Source organism: Lissotriton vulgaris, chromosome 3_1, assembly GCF_964263255.1.
Source record: "Lissotriton vulgaris chromosome 3_1, aLisVul1.2, whole genome shotgun sequence".
In the NCBI taxonomy this organism is placed as follows: Eukaryota; Metazoa; Chordata; class Amphibia; order Caudata; family Salamandridae; genus Lissotriton; species Lissotriton vulgaris.
In genome coordinates this window covers 2,008,936,666-2,008,963,940 of record NC_141689.1, presented here as the reverse complement: position 1 = coordinate 2,008,963,940, position 27,275 = coordinate 2,008,936,666, and the positions used below count along the sequence as shown (strand labels likewise).

The 27,275-nt window shown below is 46.7% G+C and overlaps 1 protein-coding gene and 1 pseudogene across 1 annotated transcript; both read right to left on the bottom strand.

The window, feature by feature from the left end:
- Window positions 1-5,088: 5,088 nt before the first annotated feature.
- LOC147728719 (uncharacterized) lies at window positions 5,089-6,044 on the bottom strand (annotated as a pseudogene).
- Window positions 6,045-16,070: 10,026 nt separating this feature from the next.
- On the bottom strand, window positions 16,071-26,559 carry ING2 (inhibitor of growth family member 2). The gene is made up of 2 exons (XM_086962468.1): window positions 26,224-26,559; window positions 16,071-17,451 (listed from the first exon to the last, which is right to left on the bottom strand). The coding sequence occupies exons 1-2, from the start codon at window positions 26,402-26,404 to the stop codon at window positions 16,781-16,783; spliced, it is 852 nt and encodes a 283-aa protein (XP_086818594.1). The 5' UTR covers window positions 26,405-26,559; the 3' UTR covers window positions 16,071-16,780.
- Window positions 26,560-27,275: the final 716 nt, after the last annotated feature.

Below are 27,275 nucleotides of genomic sequence, written 5' to 3'. Positions count from 1 at the left end.
AATAGAGGAAATTCTATTTTCTCATTGCCAAAATTGAGGATTTTCCAATTGTTTCTCACAATGCGTTGGAATTGGTTTGACTTGGTATTGTAAGTAGTAACTAGAGTTAAACGGTCCAGGGGTGGTTTCTCAACAGGGACCTCTAGCAGTGCGTCACGGTGATGGTTAGCCGCTCTTTTCCATGAGTGTGTGATCAGTTTTTTTGGGTAGTGTCGCGCTTGGAGTTGTCTTGACAGGCCTTCAGCATGCTTTTGAAAAGTGCCAAAAATACTATCACATTGGTAGGCTTGATGCTATTAATTGTAGTTATAAACTGTAAATTGATACTTGTATAGCGCAACACTCACCCACAAGGGTCTCAAGGCGCTTGTACGAATACCGCTATGGAACCCATCCTGGCTTTTCCCTGTGAGGCATCCACTCCTGGGCACCCCCAAAGTGGAGGCCAGGCATCCTTAGCGTTGTGGGGGCCGTTGTGGAGATTAAGCAAGCTATTGCCCAGAGTTGCAGAGTGGGACTCCATGATTGGAATAGGCACAGAGGCGAGATTTATCAGGTCCGTGGAATTTTTTAGCCCAAGACCCGCCGAGGCGGGGAATTGAACCCTGGTCCCGGGCTAGACCTCTGCATCAGGGTCTGCCGCTCTAACCATTGAGCAACACTTCTCCACACTTCTCTAAACTGGTCTTTTATCACTCTACTGTCTCCTTCTCAGACATGGCATATACAGAAGGTTATTTATCAGTGATATGATTGCCAGAGGGCTATTCACCCTGCTCTCCTAGGATATTTTGTTATGAAAGAGTGTATTGATGATGTTCCACCTGAAGTTTGTAATTTACAGAATATGCGGTATTTCATCATTGATCCCATTTATTTGCATGGACAATCTGTAAATTCATTGTTGTTCTCTTTCACTAGCCTCATTAAACAGAACACTGAAGGTCTAGAATCATATCAGAATCTAACATGGCCTCAAGGTGCTCAAGATGCTGGTGTTGGAATCTAGTGCACTGTCGGAAAATATTATCACCCCATAAAATCTTAATGAGGCACTGATCGATATCTAACTGAACTCAGCTCCATATGGGTATCTACATCCAAGTCTGATGCAGAGCCTCTGGACCTGTGTTAGGTGAACGAAAATGGCTTGGCCTTCAGCAAAGCAGCGGTGGTGCAGTCGGTCACTGGTGGGGTTCTGATTGGAGGAATAACAGAGTCAGTCAACATCAGGAAGGACCCACATGCAGTATGACTGGGGCCCCAGGGGCCAAAGGGACACCTGGGGAAGACCAGATGCTCTGAAAAAAGCTGCAAAATGTGCCTCATTGAAAGCCTCTACCCGCTGCTCAGATGGAAATGGCTTGAGTTTGCAGCATTTACTTACGCAGGAGAATAGGGTCGGCTCGGAGTCAAATGACTGGCATGGAGTCAGGCATTTTGATTGCCATTAGCACAATGTTTCCCTTGAGCAGGAGCGAGGTTATTGTTTAATTGTGTGGCGATCCTTACCTCTGGCCTCCCCACAATTCCCACCCAAGCATAGAAGATATTGTGAACTCCTCCGCTGGGGGTGAATATTCCTTCTTGGCCTACAGCACAGCTCGGAGATTGCTGACATCCTGTTGTTCAGATACATACAGAGAGAGAGAGGCGGAATTCGGCCCCACGCAGGCATATTACCATGTATATTTCGCATGCAATATCTGCAGCTGAGGAGGCCGTGGTCCCTCAGGTAGCTAGGGGGTGAAGACGATTCGAGCAGTGCACTTCCGGCGTCACCGTTATTCAATGATGGTTGTGTGACCTAACAGCTAAAGTTCGTGTTGATTTATGCCTTTTCTTTCCTCCTCCTCCTACTACTACTGCACCCGATCTTAAGAATTTCACTGGGCCCTTCAGTGGTGTTGGCATGTGACTTCGTTAGGGGGTCGCGCTGAGGGCTGGATGTGCCTGTGGCGTAGACGGCCAAGCCAGGTCTTGGTGCAGTTTGCAGCAGTACACCCCTTGCTTTACTCCCTGATCTTTCGGCCTGTTCCGTGGGCTCTTGTGGAGGGCCTCATATTGCTGCTGACGAGGGGGCCTTGAATCCTGAATGCTCATGCCGCCTCCTGCCCTAGATCGTGGGTTAGGCGAGTCGCCTGTGGGTTCCATACTGTGGTGACAAAACAGCTGTGTCGCCTCCTACCATTATGGCCAAAGACAAGGCGTCCCCCCAGCACCAAACAAAGCACTCTCGACAAGTACATCCAGCCTGTGGGGGCCATCCCCTCTTGATGATCTGATTCCAGACAATACCGTACACCTGGCAGCAATCAGTCACAAGACATGCTTAATGCTAAAATTGGTGCGGTGAGCACCGATGTTATGCTGCTCCTCCAAGATCTACTGAAAGCCGTTTAGCGGATTACCAAAGCAGAAACCAGGGTCTATGGAGTGGAAGACTCGATTAACACCCTCGATTAACACCCTACAGCAGACGATGACCAAACTTACAGCTGTGACTAGGGAGCTGGCGGTGAGAGTGGAGGACGCAGAGGGCAGGGCTTGCTGCAATAACTTAAAATGTGTTGGCTTCCCCTAGGGAAGTTGGGGTCCCTCAATGGAGTGCTTTCTGGACAATGGCTTCACTCGCCGATGCCCTTGGAGGCCCTATACTTCTGCTTCTTCGTAAAATGGGCCCACAGAGCTTTGCTACGGTGCTCCCCGACCGGGGCTCGGACCAAGCCTGTTATTGCAAAGCTCTTAAATTATGTGGCTAGAGAGGCTATCCTCCAAGACAAAATTATGTTTAAGTTCTAAACCATCATTAAGGTACCCGGACTGCAATGGAGAACCTCCGGCATCTCAGATGTCGACCACCTTAACTGCTAAGTATTCTTTATGAGGGACCTTGATCCAGGTGTAGTTTTCCATGAACATTGATGTGATCTATACTATTTGTGACCATAACACTTTGAGGGCGGTATATTTGACTTCCCCAGTTGATTATTCATGTTGGGTGTGGGGATTCATTGGGATAAGGCATACCGGAGCACCCTGTTGGAGTCAGGCAATTGTCTGTCATGAGACAGATACTTCCTGTTCTTAAAGTAAGGGACTCGGCAGGAATTGGGGATCTGCGTTTGTTATTTTTATTATCATGTTTATTATTTTAGTTTTGCGTGCCCGTTACACGCCTCTCTCGATACACACTTCACCTGCTGGGATTACCGCTGTAATACATCATGACTGATCCACTGATTGACTGCTCCGCAGACCAACTGCATGTGGAGTCATGGAATGTGAACAGCCTACTTGTTTATATTAAACGCATGTGGTATGGAAACATGCTAGGAGGGTACGGGCTAATGTCTTACTAGTTCAAGATATCCATCTCCTAAGTATCAAAGGCATAGATTCATCAACCGAAATTGCGATCGCAATAGCTGCGAAACAGCTATTGCGATCGCAATTTCCGCTCCCGCAATTCATGAAGCAAAAAAACACCAAATTGCGAATTTGCAAACATAAATTCGCAGAATCAATGTGGAACCCCCTTTGCGATTCTGTAACAGCAATTTCCCACTTTTTCTGCGAATTATTTTGTGAATTCGCGAATAAATCGCAAATTCAATTAATCAAAAATCGCAAAAAACACCAAAATCGCTAAATGAGAGTCGCAATTTAAGGAGAATTCAAACCAGGTGGTAACTATGAAGTTCAATTGGGGGGAAAAAAAATCTCAAACAAGAAACAGGTGCGGGGTAAAACAAACACACTTAAGGAGACACAGTAGGAGCATGAGGACATTCACAATGCCAGGTCTCTACATCGTGGCAAGGCGGCTGAGGCTACAGGCTGCAGCCCGGAACCGACGCAAGATCCAGGAGAGCATCTTCCGGCTGCACATCACACTCCTGGGCCAGACTGAAGAGGAGATCTACTCCAAATACAGGCTGAATGGGGCAATGATAACTAAACTCATCAGAGACCTTGACCCCCTGAGGCAGCACCCAACAGGGAGGAACAATGCCGTGCCCACCCATGTCCAGGTCCTGTGCTGCCTGCACCTCCTGGTCTCTGGAAGCTTCCAGGGGATAGTTGCATATGCAGGGGGGATGTCCCAGAGCACACGGTCACGCTGCTTACGGAGTTTCCTGGACGCCATGCTGAGCCGGTACATAACCTTCCCAACAACCCAACAAATCCACATCTGTCCACCCGCTGAGACAGAATACATGTACCGGAACCGCAAGTCCTACCACTCACTCAACATCCAGATGGTCTGCAATGCGAAGACCATAATCACCGACAATGTGGCCCAATACCCGGGGGAGCACGCATGATTCGTTCATCTTCAGGCACAGCGGCATACACACCCGCTTGGCCAGGGGTGACTTTGGCGAAGGACATCTCCTAGGTAAGTACACATGCCCACATACAATATGTCAAGACCATGTAGCTGCGCATAACAGGCACTGACTCTCTGCTCCTATCCTTCAGGTGACAGCGCCTACGGCCTCCATGAGTACCTCCTCACCCCATACCTGAACCCTGCTACACCACAGGAACGGCGTTACAATGCTGCACACATTCACACAAGAAATGTCATTGAGCGGAAATTTGGGATGTTAAAGAGCCGATTCCGCATCCTACACAAGACTGGTGGGGTCCTCAAATACCAGCCTGAGGTCTGCTGCCGCATCGTGGCCGTGTGTGCCATACTCCACAATATTGCCACCAAGCGGAGGATACCTGTGGAGATCTCTGGTAGTGAGTCGGAGGGGGACAACCAGCCACCTGCACATGTGCATCATGCACACGGGGAGAATCCTGCAGAAGGACACAGGCACCGCAACAACATCACACTGAACTTATTCTAGTGCACCCATACCCCTCACACAACACTGCACTCATGCATGCCACATGAAATAATGACATGAGGAAGATTTGTGTTCGAAATAAATTCTTATTCTTATGTTGAACAAGATTTAGAACTTTTTTGATTTTTCAAACAACATAACTACTGTATTTCGTCATACAGCCTCTTGTATGCAGAGCAGGCGTGCTTGGTAAATCAGCATGACACTGCTAATGTTCAGTCATTCACTGGCTCCTCCTGCCGGACAAACCCTGTTGCCTCTCCAACTCCACGTTGGGAGTGTCCGGCCGTGATGCTGCACTGGGCCTGGTACTCCGGCGCCTTTCTGGTAGCACCGGCACAGACAGGCTGCTTAGGCTCGATGTGCCCTCACTGGTATCATCGCATCATCGCCCCCCCCCCCCTTGCATGGCTACACACCTGTTGGTGCTGAACTGCGGTGGTGACCTGCTCCAGGGCCCTTGCTACATCTTGGCAGCATTGCACAATTTGTATTTGCATTGCCAGTGACCCGCGCGACAGTTGGGATGTTGCGTTCCCTATCAGGTGGTTCGACCGGGTATATGCAGATAGCCGGGTCAGCAGCTGGCGGTGGCGTCGGCGGGTGATGTCCTGCTGCCCCACCATCAGTTGGCTGTTCTCCTTCACTGCAGCCGTTAAGCACACTTTCGGTAAGCTGATTTACATTGCGTGCAGTCTTGTACAGCTGCAGCTGCATGGCTGCCATGTGCTGTGCCTGCTTGCGGTGCACAGCTAGCATCTGGGCTTCGATTCCTAGCCCTAGCTCTTGGGCCTGTTGCTCCACGTCTGCTCGTGTGGCCACGTTGCGCTGCTGCCTCAACCGGCCGCTTGCCTGCGACCGCACAGTGGCTGTGCGGCGCGTCTGCCTCCTGGGTGGTGGTGGTGGGGCATGTTCCACTGCCATGCGTGACGCCTGGGGTGGTTGCACTCCTCCTGTGGCTGCAGGGGTGGCCCTGTCCATTTGGGAAGGTGGTGGTACTGGTGCAGGTGTATGTGACAGTCCAGGTTGTGGGGCTGGATGGCTCTCTCCCTCAGTCTCATCTGGAGTCTCCTCAATATGGAGTGCCTCGCTATCTGAGGTCTCAGCATCTGCAGCACCTGTGATGTGAATGGGTGCATGATTAATGATATGAATCTTGCACATGGGATGTTGCAACATGCATGCAGGCTTGCATTCCCTGACTGGCTTTAGGGATATGCTTCACTTGACAGTTCTGGCTGTGTGTGGCTATCTGGGAACATTGTCACACTACAGGTCCCACAATGCAATAGGGTGTTTCTGATGTGCAGGGACTGCATTACTGGGGTTATCAAATGGCTAGCTCTGGGGGCATGGGCATTGTTAGGGGACGGGGTCGCAGTTGCATGGCTCTTACCTTGTGGTTGTTGTGTGGGTCGGGAGGTGTCCAGCTGAGTGAACCCCACGCAGGCTGCAGGGTTGATGGTGTCCTCAACCAAGTCCTCGAGTGGTATGTTGGCGGCAACTGTGGAGTCTCTCCCCCAGCCTCTCTGCTATGCGCTCCTTGGCACGGCCTCTGAGGTCATACCTCCTTTTCTTAAGGTCATCGATTGACCGCTGGGTCACTCCTACGGCGTTTACATTCACCCTGATGCGCAGCAAAATGAGCCTTTTATCAGCCTCGGGTACCTTCCTGCATAGTTTCCCAAAAAGCTTGTCATGGTCCCTGCTGACTCCCTCAATCAGGTACTCCAGCTCCTGTTCGGGGAACTTGATTTTTCTTTTCCTGCCAGTTTCACTGGATCCTACTGCATCCTGGGACATTGTGGGTATGTTCTGTTGTGGGGCTGCAGGGTGTGTCTCCTAGAGCTCAGTGCTGTGCCTCCTCCTCTCTTCAGCTCTGTGTTCCAAATGAGTAAGGGAACTGCCTACTTCCTGCTTGTGATGTCATCATTGTGCTCAAAATGCGACTTCCCACTTTTGCGATCTCGCTATTTGCGAGATCGCTATTTGCGATTTCAGTAATTGCGAAATCGCAATTTCGGGTTGGGAAAACAGATGATTCTGCAATTTGTTTGCGATTTTTGGAAATTCGCATTCGGCAATTGCAGCCGATTGAGATTCGTATTTTTAGGCGCATTTTTTGATGCATCCCATTCTGCGAATTCTAATTAGCGATTCGGTATTTTTCGCAAATTGGAATTCGCAGAATGGGTGCTTGATGCACCTGGAGGAAAGTCCCAAAGGCCCGATTTGGCTACACATGTTTTTCACTCTGGGTTCATGAGGGGATCCACTGGTACAGGTATTCTGATTTTTTTTTTTTTTAAACGGTTCCGTTCCAGAACACCAAGATATGGGTGGACCAACAGGGTAGATACACAGCTGTGTTGGGAAAAGTTATATGGGGAATCTCACATTTCTTTGCCTTTATACCACCCATCCTCAGCATGTCCTTTATAGACATGAGAACAGCTTATGGGGCAAAATCCCGGGGGGTTGGGGGTATGGCTCATGCTACTGGGTGGCGACTGGAATGGCGTCATGGACCACTCTGTAGACTAATGGCATCCACATGGAATATCCCCAAGAGTCTGAGAACCCCCATCTGTTTCATATCTGCTTTGAGCCTGGTTGATGTTTGGAAGACACTGTACATGTAGAAGGGGCTATACATTATTTTCCGCCACCTATGATTCCTTTACCCACCTAGATTATTTGTGTCCTGCAGTCCTTCCAACAAAGTCTCAGACCCAACTGTTCAGACGCAGGTACTTTCAGATCATTTCCCGGTGGCCATCCGACTTTACATGGGCCATCGGCGCTCAGCTTTCCACTAGTGTCTTTCATCATGGAATTTACAAAATCCAGGATAGAGATTGCATATAAAGCGCTCCACTGAGGAACATTTTATTTACACATAGCAGAAGCTCGGTAACATCACAAGTGATGCTGTGGGAGGCTTTCAAACCCATGCTGCGGGGGGGCAGATATCAGCTATTAAGCAGGGGAGACCAGCGTTGGGCGCAGGACTGGATGGCACTTAAATCCCAAATGACAGTCTTGCATACACTGAGTCGTCGGGATGATCGGCAGACAGTGCGTAGACAATTGGGTCTCCTACAGCAACAATACCAACATACTCTGCTGTAAAAGATCTGGCAGGCAGCCCGGAGCCACATATTTCAATGGCAAGAAAAATAGAGTAAAATGCTGCATTGACTTTGTCAGGGTACCCATCACTCGTCCCTGGTTCCTCTCATCTGGGACCCATCTGGCTTGTTGCTTACCGATCCCAAGAAAATAACCTGTAGTTTTGCTGCCCATTTCAACGATGTATACTCTTGCAAGGGGGTCTTGTAATGGGAACAGATACTGAACTTTGTACAGGCCCTTAGGTCCCCCTTATCTGTAGTTCGTGACTTTCTGGAAGGTGCGCTCACCAGGGAGGGGCTCTGGTTGGCCTTGGCATGGCTACTTCCAGGCCATGCCCCCGGGTTCAACAGATAACTTGTAAATTCTTTAAAGCCTACATGCACAAATTCAAGGAACATATGCTGGGGGTGATCCTCTCAACAGCGAATAGCACTGTCCTAACACCCGATTGGAGGCATGCGGAGATCATAGTGTTCTCTAAGCCTTGCTGGACGGTCAATAAGTACTCCTCATATCGCCCCATTTTTCTTTTACATTTAGAGGCGAGAATGTTGGCAAACGCGCTGGCAAATAGGTGCGCTAAATCCACGATCTGGTACATCCTGATCAGACGAGTTTTATGCCTCGTCCTGCTACCGACATATCTGGTGTATATACACTGCACTGGCGCTAGCTGAATGGTTAGGGAGACTGGCCACAATTCTTCTAGGTGATATTGACAAAGCATTTGACTCCATGAGCTGGAAATACTTAGTCATACTTGTAGAAAAAGTAGGATCTAATTATTTACGGTTACCCCACTTTTTGCCTGATGTCAGTATGTTTTTATTGTGATTTGCAGGCATCCTGTTAACCAGGACCCCAGCATCTATGCTCTCTCTCCCAAAATGGCATTGGTAAGTACTGTGGTACCTCCATAAATTGTTACTGGTATACCCTTATAAGTCCCTAGTATATGGTACTAAAGTACCCACGGCAAAGGTACACCATGAGTCTCGCATGGGCTTTAGCATGTATTGTGCTACCCATGGGAGTCCACTTAAACTCTGACTGCAGGCCTGCCATTGCAAACTGTGTGAGATGGTGCTTGCAGCTCTCATAACAAATATACATTTCCTTATATCTGGGGTCACTGCACCCCTATTGTAGGCCCTTTAGTCCGGAGGGCAGGGTGCTTGGTTATAAGTGTGAGGGTGCCCCTGCATTAGCAGAGCACCCCTACAAACCCCGGAGTAGATTCTCCAGGGTTTGTAAGTGCAGTCCGACATTTTAAGACATATAGTGGACATCCATCATTAGGAGATGTCCAACTGTATATATTGGCTGTGCCAAACCGGATCATGCTTGGTATCAAGCATGTTGGAATCATACCCGAACACAGATTCCAGTGTTGGAGGTAGGATACCATGTACTGGGGTGGCTCTTAGAGGAGCCCCCGGTACTCCCGGTAACATCCTTATAGGGTCTACCATCAAGCTAGTGCCGCTGCCGACCACAGACACTGTTCTGCCATCCTGCTGCTAGGTAGAACAAAAGATTTCCTATCACAGAGAGGTGTGACAACCTCCCGGACAGTACTTAAGTGTCTTGGGCTGGGGACACTTTCCAGAGCCAGCAGACTATAATGAAGGGCACATTTGGTGCCTTCCTTGCATACCCAGGTTTGAGCCAGTTCAAGAACCCTTGGCTCATGCTCCGGCGTGAAACTGGTCACAGGACAGGGGAGTAGCCTCCCCTCTGTCCCGCCCCTCCTTTGGGAGGGATCTCCGAGTTGTACTAACCATTTCCTTGGGGATTTAAGGACTTCCCTGTATATGGCTTCTCATATTTGTCATGGGACAAGACTCACCTCTGAAAACAAGACACTCTTCGACCGTCTGGACACTTGGACTTCGCCTGGAACAGAGTCTGCATCAAGGACGACTTTGGTTACTCCTGTTCTTGCTGTCCTGCGAGTATTCTGCCACGTCAGTGTCTGTGCTTCACTCAAGCTCTCCAGAGAACTATGGGCATCAAGGACGAATCTCTCTCGGAGTGAAGACGTCACTCCCCTGCATCTGCAGGCACTGCATCAAAGCTGACCATTCTGCTGCACCAGTCATCTTATGGACTTCCCGAGGCTCAGCAACACAGGTGGTGGATCTGTGGTTACCTCAAGGTCTGACCTGTCTTGTCTGCTATTTGGAGGGCAGTATCCCTCATCTGAGCCATTGGTCCAAACTCCTGTGCACCTCGTCAACTTGACGTTGCCAAAGCTCGTTGGCTCTGCACTTTACGAGATTTTCGGGCTACAAGAAGCCCTAGCCTTCAGCATCTCATCCCTCGAGGAACAGCGTCCTCCCTGCATCCCTTGTATTGTGGCCCTTCATCTTTGGTGAGCTGCCTGGGGTCCTCTTGGGACTCCTGTGCCTTTGGCCTGCGGGTTCTCTTGAGAGTGGTCTTCCACCTGCTTGCTCAGGGTCTGCTTTGACACTCCTAAACGTAGCCAGTCCCTCAGACTTGACTGGTCCCAACAATTGCATCTTTTTATATTCCATGCCAGTTGACGCTACCAAGGCATGTTGGTGCTCCCGCCAGTCACAGACCACCTGGACCAGGACATTCGATGTGGGACAGCTTGTGTGCCGCTCCTGGTCTTCCACAGCATCACGTGGTCCCCACAGCTGCAGCAACCAGGTCCTCGTGAACTCTTCTGAATCTCCTGACAAGGGTGGACATTGTCTTTCCGTGCCTACTAGTCACCTCTGTTTGGCCTAGACTCTGTCCCCTCCGATTGCAGGTTCTCCTCCTAAAGAATCCACTGGACATCTTTACAGACCGCTCCAGAATCCTTTCTTTGAGTCTCCCATTGTTATCTACCGGAGGTTCTGACATAATTTCCCCCCTATGCACAAGTCTTGCCTGGGGCAGGTAACCTGGTTCCTGGGGCATTCATGGGGTGGCTCACCAACCTTCCGTCCTCCAAATGGGTTCTTGTGGGTCCTCTGGGAAGGGTCCTTTTTCATTAAAAATGCAACTGCAACTTCTCCATTGCCTTCTATTGGACACGTAGTTGAGTTTCCGCTCTGCACACAGCCTCCTTAGAGTTCCTTACCTCAGGTGGTTTCAGGTTTCCAACACTCTTCCAAGTCCTTTGGTCCAAGTCCTGTTCTCCTTTACAGTTCACATTCTACTTATTTAGTATATGGTTTGTTCTACCCCTGGAGACCAGTGTATATTTTTACTACTTACCTGATTTCTTTGAAGTATTCTTAGGTCTATTATTGATATCTCCAGATAGGAGATATACTGAGTGATAGTAATTGTGTTGTGTAATAAATAACCTTATTTTTATATAAAACACAGAGTGGTTCTTTGTTGTCTAATCTACACTTTTGATTAAACGTGGTCAAACAAGCTGCTTGACACTCCTTCAAGATAAGCCTGAAGGCTGCTCTCCACAGCTACCCAATGAGAGCTTTTAAGGTTATCAAATACCATCCATTGCCTGGATTAGTGAAAGATGAGTCGCTCCTTTAAGTGTGTACCATATACTAAGCAAGCCTCCTACAATTCTCCTTTAGCGACTCAACTTTCTCCCTCTGTTTCTTTCCTATCTAATGCGGTTATACACCAAGTAGACAGCGGTGGTGTGGGTGGCCTGTACCAGGTCGGACTGGTTTCTAATTCAGCAGGGGATGCAGCAGGTTGTCCCTGCTATTTGCTTTTGCCATGGAGCCTCTGGCGGAGTAGGTGAGGATGGATGCACAGGTACAAAGGTTTGAATGGGGGCGCAAGGACTCTCCAATAAAATAGCATTAAATGCGGATGATGTCCTCTTTTTCCTCACCGCACCAGACAACTCAGGGCCAAGTATCGTAACAAAATAGGTGTACTTTTGGGGGAAACTTTGGCCATTACAGCTAAACAAATTAATCTACTGAGTTTTCGGCTGATAATTTGCCATAGGACTTCGGTTGGGCATCAGGACTGTAGATTGCCTTGGGTAAGTTGAAGTATCTTTGTGTCCCCTGATGTGACTTTGGCTTGGACACATCATTTGGAGCCTGCATTAGCTTGCCTGAGGGAGGATGTTCGGTTCAGGTAGGCCTTGCCTTTGTTCCTAACTGGCAGATCTGGCATTTTAAAAATGATGCCCTTACCCGGATTTCAACTGCAGAACTTCCCCTATGAAATTCAGCGGCACAGGTTCCACAAATTGAACTCTATTCTCCCTACCTTTCTCTGGGAGGAAGGAGCCCTAAGCATTACCCTCAGAAAATGTTTTCAATTCACTTATTGTGAGGGTGTATCCGCAACAGATATCAAAGCACATCATCATGCATCCCATCTACAGACCATCAATGACTGGTGGAAAGAGCTCCGAAGGGATCTCGCTAATGCGTCTGAGGAGTGGGCGGAGGGGGGGGGGGGGGGGGGGGGGGGAGGGAGGTATACACCCCTCTAGTCTCCTATCTATATTAGGGGGGTTGGTGGTGATCTTTCTCTGGTGACCAGAGTGGTCCCAAATCAGTAGAAGTACTCTGGCCGAAAAATGGGATGGATGGGGAAGGGGGGGGGGGGCGGGCTGATGGAATGGGCACAACTTTGGTGGGGCGGTCTTTTTTCATAGATAACTGTTCTGGAGGGCTTTCTGAAGTGAGACCTAATCGGGAACTCTACCATGGGAGATGTTACGAGCGGCATAGTCCTTAACACCATGGCTGCTGATGGTATTCTCCCTCTATGCTGACAATCATCGATTCCCATTGTTCATGACAAGCTCAGCTCGTCATGAGCACACGAGAGGTGTACCTCATGACGAGCTGAGCTTGTCATGAGCATCGAAGGGGTTAAGTTATTTCAGACTCTACAGGAGGAGCGCCAGCTCCATTGTAGTCAGTTCCATCTGTACCTTCAGCTCTGCATGTGCTGACCCATTACATTGCAGCCTTGCTTGACCTGCCAGAATGTAATCCCTTGGAAGTCAAACTTATATGGGTGACCTGAGCGACCAAAAGATTGCAAAGGTGTACCAGACAATTATCTCCCATCAGCAGGACAAGAGACAGGGCTAGCACCAGTCAGTTTAGTATTTAAGAGTTTGGGCAAAGATAGTGATGCAAAGTGCCGGGAACGTGACCTTCCTATGTCCCCACTAATTTGGAAAAGCCAAAAACACAAGATACAGATTAGCTCAGCACACACCTATGATAAAAAAAATGCAGTATCAAGAAGTACAATAATACATCATAATTAATGATTAGAGAACGAGAAAGGATCTCCCAAAGAATCCGATGAGTCTTCAGAATACTGGAAAAAATATCCTTCCTTTATTCTTTAGTGTCATTCTTTTGACTAAATTTGCTAAAAACACAATACAAAATTCATAGCCGACGCGGCGCGTTTCGTCCCAACGGGACTTCAAGGCTGTTTGTGTTTTTATGCAATCAGTACTAACAATTCACAACGTCAACTTGCGTCATACCGAGGTGACTTAGCACAAATGTTTTTCTTAGTAGAAGGAAAAAGTACATCACTCTTATAAATTGTGGATGGTAATGTACAAATGGGTATAGTCACCCAAGATCTTAGTGAAAGAGAAAAACGCACCATTACTGTAAGTTGTGGGTGCTGATATACAATGAGAGTATGGTCACCCAAAATTAGTGCAATGACACATAACGGCATGGTCCGAAGTCAGTGTCTGAAGGATCACAACTCCCATCATCCTGATGCATTTAGTGCTCTCCAAAGAGAGAAAGAGGCCGATGTTGGAGCTCTGGAGAACAAGGATTGGACTGAGGCACTGAGCGTGCCTCGAGGAGCGGCCATTGCTGTCAGACGGTGTATTTTACACACCATCGACTTTAGCAGATGAGGCGACTGCCTTTCCTGCCTGTCTTAGATGTAGCACCGAGGATGGAACGTTTTTACACACGATTTGGGACGGTCCTGCGTTGGTTCCCTTCTGACATGCTTGGGTAGGGTTCGGTCCTGGTCTGTTCCAATGGACCTGAAACTTATTTTTCCACACATATCATACACACTAAGCAGAAACAGATATAAACTGTTGCTATGGTTTGTGTGTTTGTCCAGCAAAACTAGATATACCACTAGAATGGAAAGCGGATACTGTAGTTAGTGTTAATGGGAAGTGCCAAGTCCTTTGACCAATAGCACTTGAAAGACAAAGTTCACCCAATTTAGGACGATTGTTCTGCCATACATTTTGTCTGTCCGGGACCACGAGGGAAAGCCTGGATGACCCAGACAGGTACACCAAAAGCATTACCCTTATGAATGGGATAAGACACCCAAGCTTGCCAGTGGCATTTCGGAGTTTCCCAACAAACTCTCACTTTGGGACTTTGTTTTTGAAAAACAAATCTTTACTGAGCAGACGCATTAAACCAGACACCCGCTCAGGAAAGTGTCAGTGCCTTCAACAAAACATTCCTCTTTCCTAAAGATTAGCCCGTCTTGTTCTGACTGACGGAGCAACTGACTTCTGACAGCGCGGGGACACACTGACAGTGTAACCAGGCGCTATACAAATTCAGAAATAATAATAATGAGCCCCTGCTGAAGGCCCAAATCACTGCCTGTCTAGTAGAGATCAAGTATGATGAGCAGTTTTTCACCAGGTCAGCGAGGGATATGATGGCCTGGTGGACTAGCAGATCATTCGCCATGCTCCAATTGAAGCCGTAAGTTAATTGGGGAATACAACAATAATTTGGAAGTACTGATATGGTCCTGAAGGCATGATTGTTCATGCTATTCAGGGACGACCTTGGGTGTTGCTTTGGGAGACATATCCTTAGTGGGAGGGTAATGAGAGCAAACAGGTTTATTACAGTAGAGAAGCAGAGTTTAAGGTCAACTCTACAGAGGTTTTTTGAGACCGGTGAGAGGGGGTTTAGGAAGAGGTGGCAGTTGGACAACTTACATTTTCTTAAGCCAACAAAATTAATGAAATAATAGGATAGTTGAACAAAAATGCCTGAATTCTTGAATTGTTGTGAGGTTATTGGGCTGACAGGTACATCTTAACTTACGCCTATTTGAGAAAGGCAGACAAAGAAAGTAAACTGCTTTGTCTGGTACACTGTGAGATGTTTTCCCATTTCACTCTGAGAAGGATGGGTATCCTGGTCTGCATGTCCACAACTGAAATCTCCCAATGCACAGACACTAAAGAGAGTGCTCACATTTATATAGTTGCACTTTGGAAGGTCCAACGCTAACAATGACTTAGGTGCTTGTAGGAATTTTTACTTCAAACAGTCAGGCTGATAGGTGACTTATTTTGAGTGAATATAAGACCTATGCACAATGGGCTTGAGGCAACCTTGGACTGCGGGTGATGAGACTAAGGTGCTCGGACGAGGTGAATTTTTTTTAACTACCCTAAGGTAGTGAAGCAGCAGCGCTGCTGGGGTTAGAAGGTTTGTGCTGGTCAGTCCAGGTTAAAAAACGACATGAAGTATAAAAATACGTGGTACAGTTTGTCTAGTTCAATCTCCATACCTGGCTATTATGGGGGAACCATGATCTCAGCCACAGCCATTCTTCCTCATCTGGTTAGAGTCAATATCATCGAGATCAAGATCGGCCATGTAATGTAAGGTGGATTTGTAGAGCACAGCTTGTCACTTGTGTGGTATCCATGTGCATGTATTCTCAAATTATGCTGGTCATCTTGGTCCTTTTGGTGTACAGAAAGCTGGAAAACTAACATTTCAAAATGGAAGCACTTTCAGGCACAATAACTTTGAGGGAATTAAGGAACAAAGAGTGATCGTTTACGGTCCACTGTGCTCCTTCACAGTGTACGAATCAATCAACACTAATACCATGACGCTTGCATTTATTGCCTTTTAGGGCATAGTAAATAGAAATTGAAACAAAAAAAAAAAAAGATACTGCTCTGATAGGTGCTACTTCTTGGAAGAATGCAATCTTTCTCTTAAGCAGATTTATTGAGGCTACTCTTCTGTCGCATCACTTTTATACGTGCATAGCAATGTCAGAATTAAGTTACACTATGGCAATAGAACAAATCTTAAAACACAAAACATATTTCTTAAATATTTATTCTATTAGAACACAAAATACGGACACATCTGAAAAGTTTTCACGGCCTAAATGATCACACTAGCTATCTAATTCTGAAAATACTTACATGGTGTACAAAAACGTATAAACCTCCCTATTGCTGCGGACGAATTTCCCCCCACTTTCTTCCTATGTCACTAGAATACATTTGGAGTCAGAGCTTATTTCTTACTATAGTGGCCAAGATAAGGTTATCCCATATTGCTGCATAGCCAATGGATATTGACTACAAAAGCGTAGTATGGCAACCACTAATTGGCGGGGTTGGAGGGTTTATTAGAAAAGGCTATCCTATGTCTAATATTCCCTCTACCCCAATTCAAAGTAAAATAAATGTTTTTTTAAAAAATAAAAACACCTTTAACATTTCATATAAAGCGCAAAGCTTCTGCCTAAAGCAATTAACCATTCCTTTGTAACATGGAGAAAAAGAAAAACACCATCTGCCTGCAAATATACGTAAATAAGTGAACGGGTAAAGTAGGGCACGGGTTCAAAGAAATGTTACACTGCCGTTAACTGCTACAAGTGTAATGTTGTAAAGCACCTCTATCGCAGCGATTGGACTTCAGCAAAGGAAAAATGAGGATATACGTTTAAAGTTTTTGCATAGTCCTATGCAGGTTTTTTAAAAACATCTTCTGAAATTTACAAAAGGAAAAGACTAAGACAATCAAATACTACCTTGACCGTCTATCCTTTTTCAATTTTTCAGAACATTTGTCCATGGTCTTTTCATTATCGCCTCTACATTTAGGACAGTACCATTTTCCCTTCGGTTTGTAAGTCAATCCAACGCATGAAAAATGAAACCATTCAATTAAGCACTGTTCATTGTCGCATCCTATCATCTCACCATAAGACACCTGCTTGCATAAGCAGTAAGTAGGTTCATTGGGATCTATAGCATATTCAACGGGAGATGCAACACGTTCCGGTTTGGGCTTGGACCGCTTCTTCTTCTTAGTAGATTTGGATTTCTTTTCTTTCGGTGGCGGCTCCTCACCTTCGTCAGTCCCATTGCCCATGTGGCTCAAGTCTCTGCCCTCACTGTTCCTTTGCCGGCGTGCTCTTCTGGAAGATCGTTCAGTGTGGCTGGATTCCAGCTTAGCCTTCTCTATAGGCTTTTCGTTTTCTGGTGGTTCCTGAAAATACTGGCAATGGGCATCCATTTGTCGGACATGGTTCTCAACCAGCTCCAGCATTTGAGTCACGATGTGAAGCTTTTCATCTCCCAGTTCTTGGCTGCTAATTAGTGCTCGTTGGAGATGCTGCTGTAAACGTTTTTTCTGATTAGGGTCGCTTTCATTCACATGCTGCTCATAGACCTCGTCAATTTCATTTAAAACTTCTGGGGGAAAAATAAAATGAAAACGTAAGTCCTGAATAGTTGCAGTAACACGCTTAATAAATCGCATCATATGTTACGCTGCGAAGCAAAGCTAAACTGAATGAAGTAAACCCCCACTAACATTTGCAGCAATTCCAATGTGAATGTGAAGAAACAACCGAGCAAATTGTATTTGGTTTTCTTGTGAACGGACTATATCCCCCCCAAAGGGAAATGAAAAGCATGTTATATTTCCGTTCATGAAAAGGAAGGGGGTTTTACTTTGCCAAAGAAACATTGTGAATACAGTCAAAAGTTTCAGAGTAAATGTGGAATTAAACTGACTGAAAGCCTAACTGAGTGCAACATTTCTACACATATGTTTGATTTACTAGACGGAACGCCAACTGAGTAAAACCTGACGAACACCTACATTTACATGTATGCAAGCTTACAGCTAACCTCCAGAAGTAACACATGATCTTGTTTTCATCTCGACACATTTGCTGTCTTTTCAAGAAAAGAGATAAAATGGCAGTTTGAGTTTTTAATCATTGCTGCTTGGAAAATGGAGTTTATTTTTCCTTACTCTTACTACAGTTAGAGGTTATTGTCAAGTGAGCTCTCCGACTACACTGTGAAACAAAAGGCTGTAAAGACGTCAGTATTATTTTCCAACACATGCGGTTTAAATAGGTTGTAAATAAATAGTACAAGTATTTTAAAATATGGCAGGAATTACGAAAGCCCCTTTGTTGTAATTGAGAAGTGTGATGCAAACGAAGATTTAAATATTAGCAACAAAAAAATCTGAACACTTTGCTTGGTGAAGTGCAAATGACAAATATTAACTGAAACTCGATCTCCAAACATTATTGTTTGTGCACTATATAGTTTTATCTGTAAAACTGCATGTCAGAGGGAAATGATGTGGCCCTTTCAATGTAAAATCTTCTGATTGGAAATGACAGTGTGCTACCACTTCACGTTTTAGTTAGGTATTTTAAAAGTGGTGATATGTTTTAAACATGATTTGAGAAACATGTCTGCCCATGCTCTTATGACAATGCTGTTAATGAACTAAGAGACAAGTGTGTGTGTGTGTTGGGGGGTCATGTGTATCCTATATGTGGCTAACATATTACATATGGAGCAAAGGTTGTGTATTAAATCAAACAATATCTTTTTGACTATGGCCTCCCTCCCCCCCCCGCACTACTCTGATATTACTTGAGGACACATGACCTCTTTCTGGACAGAGGAGTCTGAGGATTATGACTGACACCCGGTGGAGCTGCTCTGTTCAGCTAATTAGGAGATAGGACTTGGTTCACCCCCTGACCATCACCTGCCCAGCCGGACCTTGTGCACAGTTTTTCTCCCCTTCTCACCCACCCTCCTCCTCATTGTATTGACGTTCTGCTTTTGACTTGTTCTCCTTTCTATACACCGGTCTGACTGATACATGTTGGTGCTTCCTTGAGAGCTTTAGGGGAGACTGGCCTCGGACGACCTCACTGGCCATCACCTATCCATTCAGTCTTTGGGCTGACTTTACCTCTGTCTCTTATTCCTTCCTCCCCCTGGTCCTCTCACTCCCCCTTCCTTCTCCACTGATCTTGCCTGTTAATGTGTCTCATATTTTGATGTAACCTAAATTGTTATTATTGTTGTAACTTTGTTGACCTTATGTAAAGCGCTCCGATACCTACTGGTCTAGCCAGCACTATATAAAACTCTTTAAATAAATAAATAAAATATTGTTTTTTTGCACAGCAGGCATGCTGAACTAGCATATTTGAAGGCGCTCTCATGTGTGATAATGAAGAAAATGGCGGTTCAGTGAATCAAAATATTTGCACAGATTCATATCATTTGAAACTAGTTTATGGGTCAAGAGCATGACAATTAGGTTGAGTAGATTATTCAAGTCACCCAACACTCTTCAACATCTACATGGCACCGCTCGCCAACATCGCCAGACCTCAACATCGTCGCATACGCTGACACCCAGCTCATCCTCTCCCTCACCAAGTCCCCCGTCACCACCAAAACCAACCTACATGAAGGAATGAAGGCCATCGCCGAATGGATGACGAACAGCCGCCTGAAACTGAACTCTGACAAGACAGAGGTCCTCATCATCGGATCCACCCCCTCCGCATTGGACGACTCATGGTGGCAGGCTGCACTAGGAGCTGCACCGCCGCCCACTAACCACGCAGCCAAACCTAGGAATCATCCTGGACTCCGCACCGTCAATGACCCAGCAAGTGAACGTCGTCTCCTCCACCTGCTTCAACACCCTCTGCATGCTCCTCAAGATCCGCAGATCGATCCCCACCGGTACCAGAGGGATAGTCACTCAGGACCTCGTCAGCAGCAGACTGGACTACGACAACGCTCTCTACGCAGGACCCTCAGCCTAACTCCAGAAACTACTACAACATATATAGAACGCCTCTGCACACCTCATCCTCAAAGGGAGCAGAGGAATAAGTTTGAAAAGGGATTGCCCAAGAACACACAATTTGGCCAAATGGAGGGGCCAGGATTAGAAAGCACGTGTCAGGGTGAGGTTTAAGGTTTTGTTGGGGGCTTTCAAAGTCTGGACGACAGTCTGGAAATTGTGCAACATTGGGAGAATCCATTTATATTCCCCTTTTACAGGGAACACCCTCCTCCCGGAAATTTTCCGGGATGGATATTAGGGGATATTGTTTCTGAATCAGGGGTATTGACTTTTGACTCTATAAAAACAGAAATTCGGAATAGGCAATCTGCAATTTTTAAACTTTTTACAGATCCGAGACTTCTTCTCCAAATAAACTGTCAGTTGGATCCATATTCCGTTAGTGGTAGCAATTAAGGGGGGGCCAATCGACTATATCTACTATCTATAAATTTGTTAATGAAAGAAGGAGCGATGCTCTAACTAAGCACTTCAGTCGTTGGCAAACTGGATTACATGTGGGGCAGGATGTTTGTGAAGACTCGTTAGGGTAAAGTCGAACTGCCACTATATCTGCAAATCTTCAGGTTCAATGCTTTAAGACAAGGCTTAATTTGTATATAACTCCACATCGTATACAACAATGGGGTGGGGGTAAATTGTCCCCGATGTGGGGAGTTTGCGGCGGATAGCATTCATATGTTTGCATCTTGCCCCTGTCTGACTCCACTGCTCAGCAAAATTGAACAACATTTAGAACAAGTGTTTGGATATGTGATATTAATAACACCACAGGCCATAATGTTGGGGGTAGCGGACCTAAACATGACTGAATCAGAGCGGAAGCTATTTTTTGTTGCCATGGCTATATTGAGACTTTGTATAGCGACTGTCTGGCTAGACCCTGTTCCTTCGAAATCACAAGAATGGTTTAGCAAATTTATAAATGTGTATATGTGGGAATTAGTGTTTTTTAGGAGAAGAGGACCTAGGGCTCGGAGGGAGGGTGAACTGATAAAGGAGCCTTTAATTAACTGGCTGAACCTGGAAAATTAAGGTTCTGGGAAGTCTGATTAAATTGATTTTCTTCTCTTTTTTTTTTGTTTTCTTTAAGGCCCCGGTAATGTCTTAATCTGTTTTTAGGTCTCGCCCGTCGATGCGCATGCGCATCGAGCAAGGCGAGAGTATTGGCACTTATCCGCTCTTTATCCACACTGCAAGGAATCGTGGCGATTCCTTGCAGTGCACGAGAAATTTAAGCTCAATGCGCATGCGCATTGAGCTTAAATGCGCGTGCACATGCCCCCAGCCGCCTGCCTTGCCTACTCTCTCTCACAGCCTCCCCCAGCTCCGCCCCCTCACTACTTGATTGCACGGCCGCTAGGCCGTGCCTCCCCTACTCTCCTCCCCCCCCCCTCCTCTCCTCCCCTGCCTGCCTGCCGCTAGGCCGTGCCTCCCCTACTCTCCTCCCCCCTCCTCCTCTCCTCCCCTGCCTGCCGTGTCGCACCTCTCCCCTCTCCGCCCCCTCCCCTGCCCGCCGTGTTACGGTGAAAGGCTTGTTTTTTGTTTGTATAATTTAACCCGCTCCGCCCCCCTCCCCTTCCCTCCGTGTCGCATTTCTCCTCCCCCCTCCCCTCTCTTCCGTCCGTCTTGTTTTCTTTCTCTCCTGCCTCTTGTTATCATTTTTCAACCATGCACGAGTAATTACTACGCAGAGAGTGGTTTTACATAAACCTTGGTCGAAAGTTGGTTAGTGTTTTGGTTTTAGAAAATGCTGCTCTTACAAAGCAGAGCACCCCCCTTCCCCCCCCCCCTTCTCTCCCATTCCTTAACACGAGGCATGGCATGCTCTCCAGGCGCGGAGGAGGGGGCAGTCGCCGCACCGCCATGCGGGCGGGCCAAGGGCCCCCCCCCCCCTTTTTTTCATTCCCATTCGTGGTCTACTAGAGTTCATGTTTCATATTTGTTGCGGCTATCCTGTCGTAATTTTATTAGAATCAGAAAATATGTTTCTGCTCAACTTTTAGTCGGACCTCAACTTATTGGGCCTTGCCAGGAAAAATAGATAGCACATGCGTGATAATGCAATGCAATGCACATTCTCATAGGTACACACACTGTCGCGCGCACATGCATGCACACTCGAATAGTCAAAAGCATGCATGTGCACAACCGGACCTCTACAAATAACTACGTCAAAATATCTTACTCTTAAGAAGTTAAGCCACATCGTCATGTTCGTCACAAAACACTCGTTTACAGATAAAGCCAGACCGATGGAATTTGGCGATATTTGCTTTCAAGGCGAGTGAAGTGATTTGACCGCAGAGAGTGTTATCACAGGCCTTGGTTTTCTTTACCTATTTGTTGTGCTATAGCTTTCGCCTGGTTGTTTACTGGTTACTCCTTATCAGCATATCCCATTCCTACGCTCCTGACAAGTTCATCAAGACAAACAGGAAGTGGAGTGGAAAGGGCAGTGATTCTATTAAGAACTCGTCTGGCCTATCCTAAGTCACAGTAAGCAGCTTACCCCTTGACTCCTCGGGTCAGTCCTATTAGTCTGCTGACACAGAGAGCATCCCGGAACTGGTGAGATACACCCTCTGACCAGGCACAATCTTGATTGTGTAGTGGCTTTCATGGAGCGCAGTTTAGGGCCGGTGCCGACCTGTGCTCCCTGTGGACATGGGAATCCAGCGAACTTTGCTGCCGCCTTCCCTGTAGCATGTGGCGTCAGTGATTTATGGCTCTGAGCGAGTTACCGTGACTGGCCCACTTGGGGATATCTCCCTCTTGGCTGGGTGGAATGCATCTAACTCATCAACCCTGTGTTTATTATTGGTGAGAAGAAACATGCTTCCCGCTTTACGTTTGCATCACCATGTCGTACGTGTGTGTGTGTGTGTTTGTGTGTGCCTGTGTGCGCACGGGTGTGAGTGTGGAACTGGGCAAATGTTTGGGGGTGGCGCAGCATCCAAATTGTCACTTCTCTTTGTCCCCTTAGACAATTAAGCACAGTTAAATGTGACGCACTGAGAGTATTACCAACAGCAGGGTTTTAAAGCGCTGCAAATTCCAAACATTCACTATTCAACTCGAGCACTATTCAACAAGTGAGACATTACAGTTACATCTTGCATCTGGCCTGCTGGATCTGAGCTCTCGCCTGTGGGTAAATCTAGGGGCCGTATTCATCAAGGGCTTGCATTGCCCTTGCATCACACAGTCTCACTCACCTTCACCCTCAACCCCTCACCCTCACTCACCCCCCCTCACCCTCAACCCCTCACCCTCAACCCCTCACCCTCCCTCACCCTCAACCCCTCACCCTCACTCACCCTCAACCCCTCACCCTCACTCACCCTCAACCCCTCACCCTCACTCACCCTCAACCCCTCACCCTCAACCCCTCACCCCCACTCACCCTCACCCACCCTCACCCTCACCCACCCTCACCCTCACTCACCCTCACCCTCACTCACCCTCACCCTCACTCACCCTCAACCCCTCACCCACCCTCAACCCCTCACCCACCCTCAACCCCTCACCCTCACTCACCCTCAACCCCTCACCCTCAACCCCTCACTCACCCTCAACCCCTCACTCACCCTCAACCCCTCACCCTCACTCACCCTCACCCTCACTCACCCTCAACCTAAAGATTTAAAAAAAAAACCATAAACAATTCTAAAAGCACTAACTCTAATGCTGCGAGACCTATTGCATTTCTAATGCTTGTTGTATTCCCTGATCTTTCTGTAGCGACCCATAGGGCTGGGTGGGATGGGTAGGGGAGGGGGGGGGGGGGGGGGAGTAAACAGAAAATCAGATTTATGACACGGATATTGTGTATGATGCTTTTTCCTTTGTATGATTTTGTAATTTTGTCATATCTCTAATAAAAAATATTTGGGGATAAAAAAAGCACGTGTCCAGGTTCCACAGTTTCCAACTAGCACACTACACCACACCTAGTCAGACCACAACTGAGGGGGCAATGATTCTGAAGGTAAGGCCAATAGACTGCCCTTTGAAGGAAAATGCCACTGTGTTATGGGCCCTGTCCAACTTGAGAATAACGTGTTTATTTCTAGCATATTAAGTTTAAGTGGTAAGGCTGGCTATGCATGTCAAGTATCCTAGTTGCATTGCTAAAACGTACCGACTGGACCAGGTCTTGTAGCTGGTGGTGTTTATCGAATGGTATGCCTGGGAGATGTAGATATTGATATTTACTTGTGGAGTTTCAAAGCTACAGACGTATTCCATTTAGATGTCAGAGTTGTAAAATTTCTGAACACGTCTCCGGAAAGTTGCAACGGTAAGCTATAAAAACTTACTCCAGGAGGGAGTAAAAGTATCAGAGCTCAACTATAGTATGAATAGTAAGATCGTGGTCGGTATAAGCTCAATATTTGGCTGGGTTATATATTTTAATGTGGTCCGATTTAAATACGGGCGAGAGTTAGAATAAAACTCCAAAAATGTGCGAATTTATTCATACTCCCACTCCCCCATTACCAAACGTCTTCTGATGTCTACGATCATACAAACAGATAGTGGAAAGTTGGCCACCTTAAACCATCCAAGTCGGTATTGTTAGGTGATGCTAGATATAATGTGCAGCACTTTTCTTAGAATAGCTATCCATGCTTTCATAAATTTTCGCAAGTGACTGGCAGAGAGGGGTGCGAGACCATGTCTTTTCTCCCAATAACTTAAATATACAAGTATGGTGATGAACTGAAGGAGGCATTATAAACGTCAAAGTTGGAATCACGGATTCGCAGGGGAAAACGTATTTAAAAGCTAAAAGGACAAAATAAAAGGGGCGTGAGGTAGGTAGGCGTGAAGAGTGTTTGGGGCACATAGTTGTACTGTCTCATCCACTCGTGTCCGTGTGATTTGGTGTAGGAAACGGGCTCAGAATTATAAGTAATTCCAAAAGGTACGGTTTATTGAAATGTTCAACAAGCAGTGACTTTACTTCCGCGTTACTCCTACACACTGCAAAGAAACATGCAGGCAACTACCCGCACCAAAATGGCCGCCACTACGTTTACAGGTAACTAGGCAACCAGGGGTGTCTATTCAACTTCCGGCCCAACTGAAAGTGACGTCAAGTACTTCACTCGCAAAGCAAAGACATTCAACGAGGTCTCCTACTGAGCATAAAAAAGGTGCCCTGGAAGTTACTACTACCAACACGACCAGACTCCGTCCTTGAACATCATTAGAGGGACACCGCTGAATTAGGCACTTCTAACCATGCCCATTTCTATCGTGTACACAGATCACCGAGTGCCGAAATCCACGCTTGATACAACAGAAGCACAATCTTCAACCGCGTAGACTACTTTCTGGCAAGAGCCTGCCATTCGGATTTAGCAAACTGGCTACTATAAACTACTGAGCAACCTTAGATACACGAAGACCGCAGCCAACCCCACCAAGCCGTTTCCGACAGGAAAAAAATCCATTCATCCAAGGAATAAAACGATGTAAACTGTACATCAGAGAACAAAAAAAACCACAGAGTTAGGAACCACAACATGCATAACAGTAAACAGAACAGTCAAGCGGCATGCCGTATTAAAGGGCAGGAAAGAGAACGCCTCCCAAACAACTATAGGCCACGAAGACCCTCTGGTCTCATCCCCGCAAAGCCAGCCGAACACCAAAACACAGTTTGAGATAATATAAAGCACACGGATACATTAAAACCAAACAAATTGAGAGCCCCCGTTCTCAAGAAAACCATTAGCCACAAGCCCCACAGGCGACCTGACTAAACAGAGACTTCTGCTGTGCTGTCAAAATGGCGGATTTGATGCTATAAATACAGACTTCAGTCGAGGGGTTTTCTCGTTGCCTATCAAAGCCCTGACCGCCAATTCACTTGCGACGATGTGCAACGGATCATAAAGAAAACAAAACCGAGTCTCCAAAATTAAAATCAAATATGGAGTAACGAGGCTTCACCATCGGTATCCAAAATTCATCGCCACGGTCACAACGCATCTGACAGCCAGAGAAGAACAAATCTGGCTCTTCTTGTGGGTCGCTGCAGCCGTTATGTGTAGCAGAGTGGTGAGAGACTGGAAAGCACGTTTCCCCGTAGCTCGGAGGACACTGGATGTGGATACATACACCGAGCACTTCAAACACCCATTCTCCAGGATGATGTGTGGGGAGTTTCAGACGGGCACTGCAGTAATGAGCTAGGTTTGACGTGGAGACCTATGCCACTCTAGTTGTGAGCCCCGGGATGACACCCACAACCTGTTGTACGCTGAACACTGCCCTTCTCGCACACGGCGGTATCGCTTCCTCCTTACCTCGGTAACGCGTGTCTATCTCCCGCAGCAGGGAGACGCTGCGCTGAATCTCAAGAGGCAGCGACTCGACGCAGTCCAGATATTGCTCCACGTACGAAGCAAGTATGGTGCGATCTTCTTCTACGCCAACTGGGCTGCTGCCACCGCCACCCCCGGGGGAGCCTTGCTGAGGTCCCAGCATCCTAACACGGGGCAGGGACAGACTAAAACCCCGGCGATGGACCGGGAATCGTCATCTTGCTAGGGGGACTTGCAGCCTTCCTCTGCTTCTAAACGTTGCCTTTCCCGGTACCGGGGATTCTCTCCGCCACTACCAGTCTGATGCTTTCTGCGCATGCGTCAACATATTCCATATAAGGCAATACACTGACTTTTTGCAATTCCCGCATTTGCTTCTGGAAGCCTATTGGCTGGTGTTAAAGGGCAAGGCACGGGAAGCGGAAGGAACGCACACCAAAGTCTAGGAAGTTCTGCTTTAACTTCAGACACCGCCTTCAAGAAATCGGAGATTCTGAAGTTTCTGTCGCGTTTAATTATTTTAAAGCGTATGTATGGAGAGACGGTGTATATTCGAATACTTTAAGGGTCATGGGAAATTATATTCTGCGCACTTAACAAAAACGCATGAGGATATCAGGGTTTGTGTGACTACAGTGACGCTGACGAAAAACTATGCGCATACGTCAGTATATATAGCCAGGCCATCAAGTGAGTTTGACACCTTTCACAGTTAAAAATACAGCAACTTTTTCATGATTTGAGATTCAGGAAGGGCCGGGTATTTTTACATGAATAAGAATTTGTGTGAGCATTTTTGTAATGTTTTTTTATATACCCAAACATTTCAGCGACTGTATTAAAAATCAGTTGGGATTAGTTTCGGAGTGATTATTTTTGTATTTGCTGACGAAAGACTTCACCCATATTTCAGTGTTTCTGACCATCAAGTGGGGTAGACACATTTCATAGCGAAAAAAACAGCAGTAATAATAAATTTTATTGACCGGTTAACCTCAAGCATTGGCAATGCCACTCGGTTCCGCCTTTTATAA